Here is a 12,161-nt window from a genome sequence, read left to right as displayed (position 1 = left end):
GTAGAGATAAAGCAAACTAAAAAAAACAAAACACAGAGCAAGCTGATGACATCGTCAGTTCGTTCTGATATTACAATGTAAGCCTGAGGCCTTTTCAGTTGGGCTTGGAGGGGGCTCTTATAGGGTCAGTGGTCATCTCCACCAGTTCATCAGTTGGTTTAAAAGGTCTTGCTGTCGTTCTCTCATCAGATTCTTCTGTTTTGGGACAAAGTGGTGGTGCCAATATCCCATCGCCATGCATACATTGCCATTCCCAATCCCATGCCCTCTGATACACGCACGCAGTTTTATGTAGAGCCTTGAAGGGTTGACAGTCGGGGGTACATATCTTGCCCATTGCAATCAGGAGGATTATTTCCCTCTTCCCCCCCACCCCTTCAGAGAGAGGAGACCTTCATGCTTTCTTGTTGGGACTGGATTTGAGCCCAGGTTCCAGAGACAAAAGGCCGGCGCCTAGCCCACTGCACTAACCAGTCCTCCATCAGAGAGCGAGGAGACATTCATACCAGAGATGAAAGGGAAACAACTTTCCCACTGCACCATCCAGTCCCACATCAGAGAGAGGAGACACATATCCCAGAGATGAAGGGACAGCAAGTAGCCCACTGCACCATCCAGCCCTCCATCAGAGGGTGACACATATCCCAGAGATGAAGGGACAGCATCTAGCCCACTGCACTAACCAGGCCCCCGTCAGAGGGAGAGGAGACACATATCCCAGAGATGAAAGGGAAACAACTTTCCCACTGCACCATCCAGTCCCACATCAGAGAGAGGAGACACATATCCCAGAGATGAAGGGACAGCAAGTAGCCCACTACACCATCCAAGTCCTCCATCAGAGAGAGGAGACTCATATCCCAGAGATGAAGGGACAGCATCTAGCCCACTGTACCACCCAGTCCCCCATCAGAGAGAGGAGACATTCATACCAGAGATGAAGGGACAGCATCTAGCCCACTGCACTAACCATGCCATGAGAGAGAGAGGAGATATATATCCCAGAGATAAAGGGACAGCATCTAGCTCACTGCATCATCCAGTCCTCCATCAGAGAGAGGAGACACATATCCCAGGGATGAAGGGATGGCAACTAGCCCACTGTACTAACCAAAAGACCTCCATCAAAGAGATGAGACACATATCCCAGAAATGAAAGGAGAATATCTAGCCCACTGCACCATCCAGTCCCCCAGCAGAGAGAGATGAGACACATATCCCTGAGATGAAAGGACAACATCTAACCCACTGCACCATCCAGACCCTCAGCAGAGAGAGGAGACACATATCCCAAAGATGAAGGGACAGCAACTAGCCCACTGCACCATCCAGCCCTCCATCAGAGAGAGAGGCGACACATATCCCAGAGATGAAAGGACAGCATCTAGCCCACTGTACCATCCAGTCCTCCATTAGAGAGAGGAAACACATATCCTAGAGATGAAAGGACAGCATCTAGCCCACTGTACCATCCAGTCCCACATCGGAGAGAGGAGACACGTATCCCAGTGATGAAGGGACAGCATCTAGCCCACTGCACTAACCAGGCCCCCATCAGAGGGAGAGGAGACACATACCCCAGAGATGAAAGGGAAACATCTAGCCCACTGCACTAACCAGACGTCCAGGAGAGAGGAGACATAAATCCCAGAGATGAAAGGACAGCATCTAGCCCACTGCACCATCCAGTCCCCCATCAGAGAGAGGAGACATCCATACCAGAGATGAAAGGGAAACATCTAGCCCACAGCACCATCCAGTCCGCCACCAGAGAGAGGAGACATTCATACCAGAGATGAAAGGGACAGCATCTAGCCCAGTCCTCCATCGGAGAGAGAGGAGACATATATCCTAGGGATGAAGGAACAGCAACTAGCCCACTGCACTAACCAAAAGACCTCCATCAGAGAGATGAGACACATATCCCAGAGATGAAAGGAGAACATCTAGCCCACTGCACTAATCAGACCTCCATCAGAGAGAGGGGAGACACATATCCCAGAGATGAAAGGACAGTAATCTTGCCCACTGTACCATCCAGTCCCACATCAGAAACAGGAGACATGTATCCCAGAGATGAAGGGACAGCATCTAGCCCACTGCAACCCCCATCCAGACCTCCATCAGAGAGAGAGGAGACAAATATCCCACAGTTGAAGGGACAGCATCTAGCCCACTGTACTAACCAGGCCTCCATCAGAAAGAGGTGACATACATTCCAGAGATGAAATGACAACAGCTAACCTGGCTCCCATTCCTTAAACTTATTTTTTCTTGAAATGCCCATTGATGAGGTATTAGTACAGTCTAGCTCCAGCTTCAGAAGAGCTACTCTAGCAGTGAGATATTTCCATTTCACACACCTACTACTCCATGCCAGTTGCCTTTTAAAGTTGAGGAACCAAGGTCAAAACCCAAGGCCCACGGTGCAGGATAACACCAAGTAAATAGTGATACACTCCCGGGAATGCCCTATTAATACTGACATGCTCCTGGGGACCCCCTGTAAATACTGACACGCTCCTGGGGACCCCCTGTAAATACTGACACACTTCCTGGGACCCCCTGTAAATACTGACACACTGCTGGGGACCCCCTATAAATACTGACACTTCTCGGACCCACTGTTCATACTGACACATTCTCAAGGACCCCTTATAAATACTGACACACTCCCCAGGGAGCCCCTGTAAATACCGACACACTCCCGGGGAACCCCTATGAATACTGACACACTCTCAGGGAGCCCCTGTGAATACTGACACACACCCAGGGAGCCCCTGTGAATACTGACACACACCCAGGGAGCCCCTGTGAATACTGACACACACTGAGGGAGCCCCTGCAAATACTGACACGCTCCTTGGGACCCCCTGTAAATACTGACACTCTCTGGGACCCCCCCCGCTATTAATATTGACACACCCCCGGGGACCCCCTGTAAATACTGACCTACAGCCGCGGACCCCCTGTAAATGCTGACACTCTCCCAGAAATCTCCTGTAAATACTGACACGCTCCCAGGGACCCCCTGTAAATACTGGCACACTCCCTGGGACTCCCTGAAAATACTGACACACTCCCTGGGACCTCCTGTAAATACTGACACTTCCCGGACCCACTGTACATACTGTCACACTCCCAGAAACCCCCTGTAAATACTGACACACACCCAGGGACCCCCTCTAAATATTGACATGCACCCAGGGACCCCCTGTGAATACTGACACACTCCCGGGGACCCCTTGTAAATACTGACACACTCCCGGGGACCCCTTGTAAATACTGACACACTCCCGGGGACCCCTTGTAAATACTGACACACTCCCGGGGACCCCCTGTAAATACTGACACACTCCCGGGGACCCCTTGTAAATACTGACACACACCCAGGGACCCCTTGTAAATACTGACACACTCCCGGGGACCCCCTGTAAATACTGACACACACCCAGGGACCCCCTGTAAATACTGACACACACCCAGGGACCCCCTGTAAATACTGACACACACCCAGGGACCCCCTGTAAATACTGACACACACCCAGGGACCCCCTGTAAATACTGACACACACCCAGGGACCCCCTGTAAATACTGACACACACCCAGAGGCCCCCTGTAAATACTGACATAATCCCCGGGGCCCCCTGTAAACACTGACACATTCCAAGGGATCGCCTACAAAAAAACTGACACACGGAGCCCAGTTTGAAAATTAACATTCCAGAGCGTTTCAGTGAGAGAAATTGTCCAAAACGTGAATCGATGTTCTTTACATGTTTGATTTGCCTGCTCTCTATCATATTGTCTGCTTTATGTGCTGTACTTGCTGTGCTCTATGTGGCTGCATGTCTCATCACCTCTTACTGTCCAGATTACAGATCAGATAGAATGAAGAACATCGTCTTCAGCAAGCCTTTAATTGATTATATTCTCACCCCCACTCCCTCCGGAAAGCGCTGGGGTTACGTGTTCTGTGCATACCGCCCTCCCTTCGGTAGCTCACTTTAGTGGCCGTTCTTTGCAGCGAGTGTGCGCGGCAGGCTGCTCGACCGCCCGTTCCGCCGACATTCAGCATCCGTGCTGTGTCCGGCGAGAGTCCCTGAGAGTGCAGTCAGGAGCAGGAACCCTCACTTCCCCACCCTGGAGTGCAGGGGCCAATTGCAACTCCGTCATCAGCAGCTTGAGCTGAGATCCGTTTGACTCCGTACAGACCGGGAATCAATCCTGGGACCTCCCTGGTCCAGGCGGCTGGGAACTGGGTGATGCAGATAGCAACTGAGCCTTTGGGCACATATCAGGACCCCTTTTAAAGAGGTCTTTCCAACAGGACGTAAAAGTATGCCTAGCCTTAGCCTGTCCATATTCGCCTGTCTTTTCTCCCCAATGTTTTTGTTTACACGGAGTGTACTCACAACACCATCCAGATTCCTGACCGATGCACTATTGAGCTGGACAGTGCAAGGAAGCCCAACTAGCAAGTGCAGATTACAGGCCGTCCAGCAGCGACTCTACTGAGTGACAGTGTGAGGGAGGTGGATTAGCATCAGTAGAGATACAGTCAATAACACAGGGCGCTGGAGGAGGGGTTACTGAGTGGCAGTGTGAGGGAGCTGGATTAACATCAGTAGAAATACAGTCAATAACACAGAGCGTTTGGGGGAAGGGTTACTGAGTGACAGTGTGAGGGAGAGGGATTAACATCAGTAGAGATACAGTCAGTAACACAGGGCGCTGGGGGGAGAGGGGTTACTGAGTGACAGTGTGAGGGAGAGGGATTAACATCAGTAGAGATACAGTCAATAACACAGAGCGTTTGGGGGAAGGGTTACTGAGTGACAGTGTGAGGGAGGTGGATTAATATCAGTAGAAATACAGTCAACGACACAGGGTGCTGGGGGAGGGGTTACTGAGTGACAGTGTGAGGGAGCTGGATTAACATCAGTAGAAATACAGTCAATAACACAGAGCGCTGGGAGGAGGGGTTACTGGGTGACAGTGTGAGGGAGAGGGATTAACATCAGTAGAGATACAGTCAGTAACACAGGGCGCTGGGGGAGAGGGGTTACTGAGTGACAGTGTGAGGGAGAGGGATTAACATCAGTAGAGATACAGTCAGTAACACAGGGTGCTGGGGGGAGAGGGGTTACTGAGAGACAGTGTGAGGGAGAGGGATTAACATCAGTGGAGATACAGTCAGTAACACAGGGCGCTGGGGGAGAGGGGTTACTGAGTGACAGTGTGAGGGAGAGGGATTAACATCAGTAGAGATACAGTCAGTAACACAGGGCGCTGGGGGGAGAGGGGTTACTGAGTGACAGTGTGAGGGAGAGGAATTAACATCAGTAGAGATACAGTCAGTAACACAGGGCGCTGGGAGAGAGGGGTTACTGAGTGACAGTGTGAGGGAGAGGGATTAACATCAGTAGAGATACAGTCAGTAACACAGGGCTCGGGGGGAGGCGCGGGTACTGAGTAACTGAGACAGCTGGATTAATATCAGTAGAGATACAATCAGTAGAGATACAACACAGTGCGTTGTGGGGAGGGGGTACTGAGAGACTGTGACAGAGCTGGATTAACATCAGTAGAGATACAGTCAGTAACACGACGCTGGAGGGAGGGGTGACTAAGTGACTGTGGAGGATCTGGATTAACATCAATGGAGATAGTCAGTATCACAGGGTGCTGGGGGAGGGGATACATGGTGACAGTGTCAGGGAGTTGGATTAACATCAGTAGAGATACAGTCAATAATACAGGGAGCTGGCGGGAGGAGTTACTGAGCCTAACATTGTGCGGGAGCAGGATTGTGGACTCCTGATTTATATTAAATACAGCTCATTGTCAGGTTGAGGATTTCCAAGGCTTTCTCTTTAAAGGGGATCCTGATGGTGAGACCTTTTCTCAAAACGGAAAGGCGAGACCCCCTTTAATATGTTGTGATGGTTATTTCCCACCCAAAACATTAAAAAGAATTCTATTGTTGAGCAGTAGTCAGTCTCTATAGAGTTAATACTGTGTGCGTAGAGTGGGCATGCCATGATTCTGAGAGCTTAAGTGCACACAGTTTGCTCCTGGAAACCTGTGCTGTTTCATCGCTCGAGCATTGCAAACCTTTCCTCTCTCTTTTCTTTCCTCCATCTACCCCTCGCTGACAGAATGGACGACGACGATGAGATCCACCAGTTTTGCTGCCCAGCCTCGGAATGTAGTAGCCCATCTTCAAGGTAACCAGGAAAGGACAATTTCCCCCCCCCCCTTCTCTTTCCCCCCAAGTCCTGCAACAACACATGCCCAAAGACACACAGACACACAACACACACACAGATGAAGATGGGGGGAAAAGAACTCTTCGTTTATTCCTTCAAAAAAAAGCTCTTACTCACTTTTTCATCTGCCTCACCTTTTGACCCTACCACGCGTCTCTCTCTTGCTTTCCCTGACTGACCAATCGGACCTCTTTGGAGAACTCAAGGCGAGAGGGATCGGTTGGGTTCAACGATGCCAACATTTCACCGGCGCTCCCAGCACCAGACTTCTGCCTTGTATTCTACCGGTCAGTTGAGCTGGAGTTGGTCTGTCCTGAACGCACTATTTAGAAGGCAGGCTTGTTGGTTCCTCTTGTCTTCACTGCTGATGAAGCCTTGCCCTTGCCTCCAAGCATACTCTCGGTCCATTCTGAGCTGTACCTTCATCAATTAGTGCTGAAGAGCCTGTCGCCAGATAACTTATCCGAGGAACAGTCAAGACTTTTTCAACACTGAGGCGGCTGAAGAACATCATGCAGACTACGGGTCATTTATTTTAACAATCTGCTGAGTTATTTATTTCTATGAGTTTTGTCTTGTTTTTCTGAAAACTCTCTGACTTAATTGCTGCTGTGCAACCTTCAGGGAGGGGAGATAACGGATTATAGACTCTTTTGCCATCTCGAGCGCTGGCGCTGTTTTGTGGCTCGGCCAACAGTTCGTGTGTCTCTCCCCTGAAGGAAGAAGGCCCTCCTAGTGTGGGGAAGAAGAGAGGTGAACCTCAGAGGGTGATGGGAGACAGGAACCTGGGCTGATAAGGTTCACTGGCTGCTGACGTCAAAGGGAGGGACCTCTTGGTTTTGGTAGAGTTTGGGACCCTCTTACTGATCATAGAGCATAATGACTGCATGTTATTAAGAGTGCCTGGAGATGAGAGCCCCTTGGCTCTTTTATGGTTCACTGACTCCAGGCCATCGTCACCTGGAGGTGGGATCCTGTCGGTGCTGGTGCAGTCCACCAGCAATGGTTGCTTGGGGACAGGAAGACCTTTGCCTCCAGTTGGGTTGACCAACGTTTGGTTTCTGTGGTTGTCTGGGACATGGTTCACTTGCCCGCAGCTGGGTTGACCAGCTCTTGGTTTCTATGGATGCCAAGGGAGCAGGGTTCACTTGCCCGCAGTTGGGCTGACCAAGTCTTGGTTGCCTGGGGGCAGGGCCCTCTCGGTTCTGGTCCAAGCTGCAAGCCAACGCAAGATCCCTTGAAGGTAAGAGATCTCCCTCAACTCATCCACGTGAAGAAATAACCCTCCCTCTTGAGCTACAGAGAGCCCTTTGGTTTTCTCAGCCATCCATGCTGGCCTGCGCCTCCTCGCATATCAGCCATCACGCTTTTACTGTGCTGTAAAAAGACTACGATGAAGCAAGTTTAAAAAGAAAAATACATCTTGCACTTTTCGATTTAAATTTAAAAAATAAAGAGAGAATATTATTATAATAACGAAATATTTCTGATCACACCAGCCTGGGGACAATTTGTAAATGCTGAGAAACGTAGGCTGTGGGATCTTTTCTTTGATTTAATTCCTATAGGCATTGCTGAAATCCGAATGTAAAAACAGGTTCTAATGATCTAAAATGTCTTTATAAATGTCAGTATTATACATGAGGGGAAAAAAAAAGCTTTCTGTTTCCTCGATCCTGATGATTAAAAGTTATAAATGGTTGGACCTCGTTTGGTGTTGGTGTTTTCTTTTTCCTTTACTCTGCAATGCTTCTTGATCCAGGGCTCCCGATGTAAGCGCTCCATTGCGGGGGCTCTTCGCAATGGGAACTTGGGTTCTACAGTGAAATGCTGGCACAGTGCGACTCCCGACACAGTGCAACACAGTCGACAGAGTGCGACTCCCGACACAGTCAGCTGGGTGCGACAGAGTGCGACTCCCGACACAGTCAGCTGGGTGCGAAAGAGTGCGACTCCCGACACAGTCAGCTGGGTGCGACAGAGTGCGACTCCCGACACAGTCAGCTGGGTGCGACAGAGTGCGACTCCCGACACAGTCAGCTGGGTGCGACAGAGTGCGACTCCCGACACAGTCAGCTGGGTGCGACAGAGTGCGACTCCCGACACAGTCAGCTGGGTGCGACAGAGTGCGACTCCCGACACAGTCGACGCAGTGCGACTCCCGACACAGTCGACGCAGTGCGACTCCCGACACAGTGCGACTCCCGAAACAGTCGACAGAGTGCGACTCCCGACACAGTGCGACTCCCGACACAGTCGACAGAGTGCGACTCCCGACACAGTCGACGCAGTGCGACTCCCGACACAGTCGACGCAGTGCGACTCCCGACACAGTCGACAGAGTGCAACTCCCGACACAGTGCGACTCCCGACACAGTCGACGCAGTGCGACTCCCGACACAGTCGACACAGTGCGACTCCCGACACAGTCGACAGAGTGCGACTCCCGACACATTCGACGCTGTGCGACTCCCGACACAGTCGACAGAGTGCGACTCCTGGCGCAGTGCGACTCCCGACACAGTCGACGCAGTGCGACTCCCGACACAGTCGACACAGTGCGACTCCCGACACAGTTGAAAGAGTGCGACTCCCGACGCAGTACGACTCCCGACACAGTGCGACTCCCGACACAGTCGACAGAGTGCGACTCCTGACGCAGTGCGACTCCCGACGCAGTGCGACTCCCGACACAGTCGACGCAGTGCGACTCCCGACGCAGTGCGACTCCCGACGCAGTGCGACTCCCGACACAGTCGACGCAGTGCGACTCCCGACGCAGTGCGACTCCCGACACAGTCAGCAGAGTACGACTCCCGACACAGTCGACACAGTGCAACTCCCGACACAGTGCGACTCCCGACACAGTCGACGCAGTGCGACTCCCGACACAGTCGACAGAGTGCGACTCCCGACACAGTGCGACTCCCGACACAGTCGACGCAGTGCGACTCCCGACACAGTGCGACTCCCGACGCAGTGCGACTCCCGACACAGTCGACAGAGTGCGACTCCCGACGTAGTGCGACTCCCGACACAGTCGACAGAGTGCGACTCCCGACAGAGTGCGACTCCCGACACAATCGACAGAGTGCAACTCCCGACACAGTGCGACTCCCGACACAGTCGACGCAGTGCGACTCCCGACACAGTCGACAGAGTGCAACTCCCGACACAGTGCGACTCCCGACACAGTCGACGCAGTGCGACTCCCGACACAGTCGACACAGTGCGACTCCCGACACAGTTGAAAGAGTGCGACTCCCGACGCAGTGCGACTCCCGACACAGTCGACAGAGTGCGACTCCCGACACAGTGCGACTCCCGACACAGTCGACGCAGTGCGACTCCCGACGCAGTGCGACTCCCGACGCAGTGCGACTCCCGATGCAGTGCGACTCCCGACACAGTCGACGCAGTGCGACTCCCGACGCAGTGCGACTCCCGACGCAGTGCGACTCCCGACACAGTCGGCAGAGTACGACTCCCGACACAGCCGACAGAGTGCAACTCCCGACACAGTGCGACTCCCGACACAGTCGACGCAGTGCGACTCCCGACACAGTCAACAGAGTGCGACTCCCGACACAGTGCGACTCCCGACACAGTCGACGCAGTGCGACTCCCGACACAGTGCGACTCCCGACGCAGTGCGACTCCCGACACAGTCGACAGAGTACGACTCCTAACACAGTCGACAGAGTGCGACTCCCGACACCGTGCGACTCCCGACACAGTCGACGCAGTGCGACTCCCGACGCAGTGCGACTCCCGACACAGTCGACAGAGTGCGACTCCTGGCACAGTGCGACTCCCGGCGCAGTCGACAGAGTGCGACTCCCGACACAGTCGACGCAGTGCGACTCCCGACGCAGTGCGACTCCCGACACAGTTGAAAGAGTGCGACTCCCGACACAGTCGACGCAGTGCGACTCCCGACGCAGTGCGACTCCCGACACAGTCGACACAGTGCGACTCCCGACACAGTGCGACTCCCGATACAGTGCGACTCCCGACATTGCGACTCCCGACACAGTCGACGCAGTGCGACTCCCGGCACAGGTGCGACTCCCGACACAGTCGACTCCTGACACAGTCGACACAGTGCGACTCCCGACACAGTCGACACAGTGCGACTCCCGGAACAGTGCGACTCCCGACACAGTCGACGCAGTGCGACTCCCGACACAGTCGTCGCAGTGCGACTCCCGACACAGTGCGACTCCCGACACAGTCGACGCAGTGCGACTCCCGACACAGTGCGACTCCCGACACAGTCGACGCAGTGCGACTCCCGACACAGTCGACACAGTGCGACTCCCGACACAGTGCGACTCCCGACACAGTCGACGCAGTGCGACTCCCGACGCAGTGCGACTCCCGACACAGTTGAAAGAGTGCGACTCCCGACAGAGTCGACGCAGTGCGACTCCCGACACAGTCGACAGAGTGCGACTCCCGACACAGTGCGACTCCCGACATTGCGACTCCCGACACAGTCGACGCAGTGCGACTCCCGGCACAGTGCGACTCCCGACACAGTCGACAGAGTGCGACTCCCGACACAATCGACACAGTGCGACTCCCGACACAGTGCGACTCCCGACACAGTCGACGCAGTGCGACTCCCGACACAGTGCGACTCCCGACACAGTCGACGCAGTGCGACTCCCGACACAGTCGACACAGTGCGACTCCCGACACAGTGCGACTCCCGACACAGTCGACGCAGTGCGACTCCCGACGCAGTGCGACTCCCGACACAGTTGAAAGAGTGCGACTCCCGACAGAGTCGACGCAGTGCGACTCCCGACACAGTCGACACAGTGCGACTCCCGACACAGTGCGACTCCCGACATTGCGACTCCCGACACAGTCGACGCAGTGCGACTCCCGGCACAGTGCGACTCCCGACACAGTCGACAGAGTGCGACTCCCGACACAATCGACACAGTGCGACTCCCGACACAGTGCGACTCCCGACACAGTCGACGCAGTGCGACTCCTGACACAGTCGACACAGTGCGACTCCCGACACAGTGCGACTCCCGACACAGTGCGACTCCCGACACAGTCGTCGCAGTGCGACTCCCGACACAGTCGTCGCAGTGCGACTCCCGACACAGTGCGACTCCCGACACATTCGACGCAGTGCGACTCCCGACACAGTGCGACTCCCGACACAGTCGTCGCAGTGCGACTCCCGACACAGTGCGACTCCTGACACAGTCGGCGCAGTGCGACTCCCGACACAGTCGACGCAGTGCGACTCCCGACACAGTGCGACTCCCGACACAGTCGACGCAGTGCGACTCCCGACACAGTGCGACTCCCGACACAGTCGACGCAGTGCGACTCCCGACACAGTGCGACTCCCGACACAGTGCGACTCCCGAAACAGTCGACGCAGTGCGACTCCCGACACAGTGCGACTCCCGACACAGTCGACGCAGTGCGACTCCCGACACAGTGCAACTCCCAACACAGTGCGACTCCCGACATAGTCGACGCAGTGCGACTCCCGACACAGTCGACGCAGTGCGACTCCCGACACAGTGCGACTCCCGACACAGTGCAACTCCCGACACAGTCGACGCAGTACGACTCCCGACACAGTGCGACTCCCGACACAGTGCGACTCCCGACACAGTGCGACTCCCGACACAGTCGACGCAGTGCGACTCCCGACACAGTCGACGCAGTGCGACTCCCGACAGAGTGCGACTCCCGACACAGTCGACAGAGTGCGACTCCCGACACAGTTGAGAGTGCGACTCCCGACACAGTCGACGCAGTGCGACTCCCGACACAGTACGACTCCCGACACAGTCGACAGAGTGCAACTCCCGACACAGTGCGACTCCCGACACAGTCGACAGAGTGCGACT

General features: G+C 54.4%; 1 protein-coding gene across 1 annotated transcript in view; it reads left to right on the top strand.

Annotated features, from left to right (window-relative positions):
- LOC137306817 (IQ motif and SEC7 domain-containing protein 3) overlaps positions 1-7,965 on the top strand; it is a 95,134-nt gene extending 87,169 nt beyond the window's left edge. The window contains exon 4 of the mRNA XM_067976215.1: positions 6,163-7,965. Within this exon, the coding sequence (XP_067832316.1) occupies positions 6,163-6,235 (73 nt within the window). The 3' untranslated portion in view covers positions 6,236-7,965. The remainder of the gene's footprint in view (positions 1-6,162) is intronic.
- Positions 7,966-12,161: the final 4,196 nt, after the last annotated feature.

This window comes from Heptranchias perlo, chromosome 45 (genome assembly GCF_035084215.1).
Source record: "Heptranchias perlo isolate sHepPer1 chromosome 45, sHepPer1.hap1, whole genome shotgun sequence".
In the NCBI taxonomy this organism is placed as follows: Eukaryota; Metazoa; Chordata; class Chondrichthyes; order Hexanchiformes; family Hexanchidae; genus Heptranchias; species Heptranchias perlo.
This window is presented reverse-complemented; position numbering and strand designations above follow the sequence as displayed.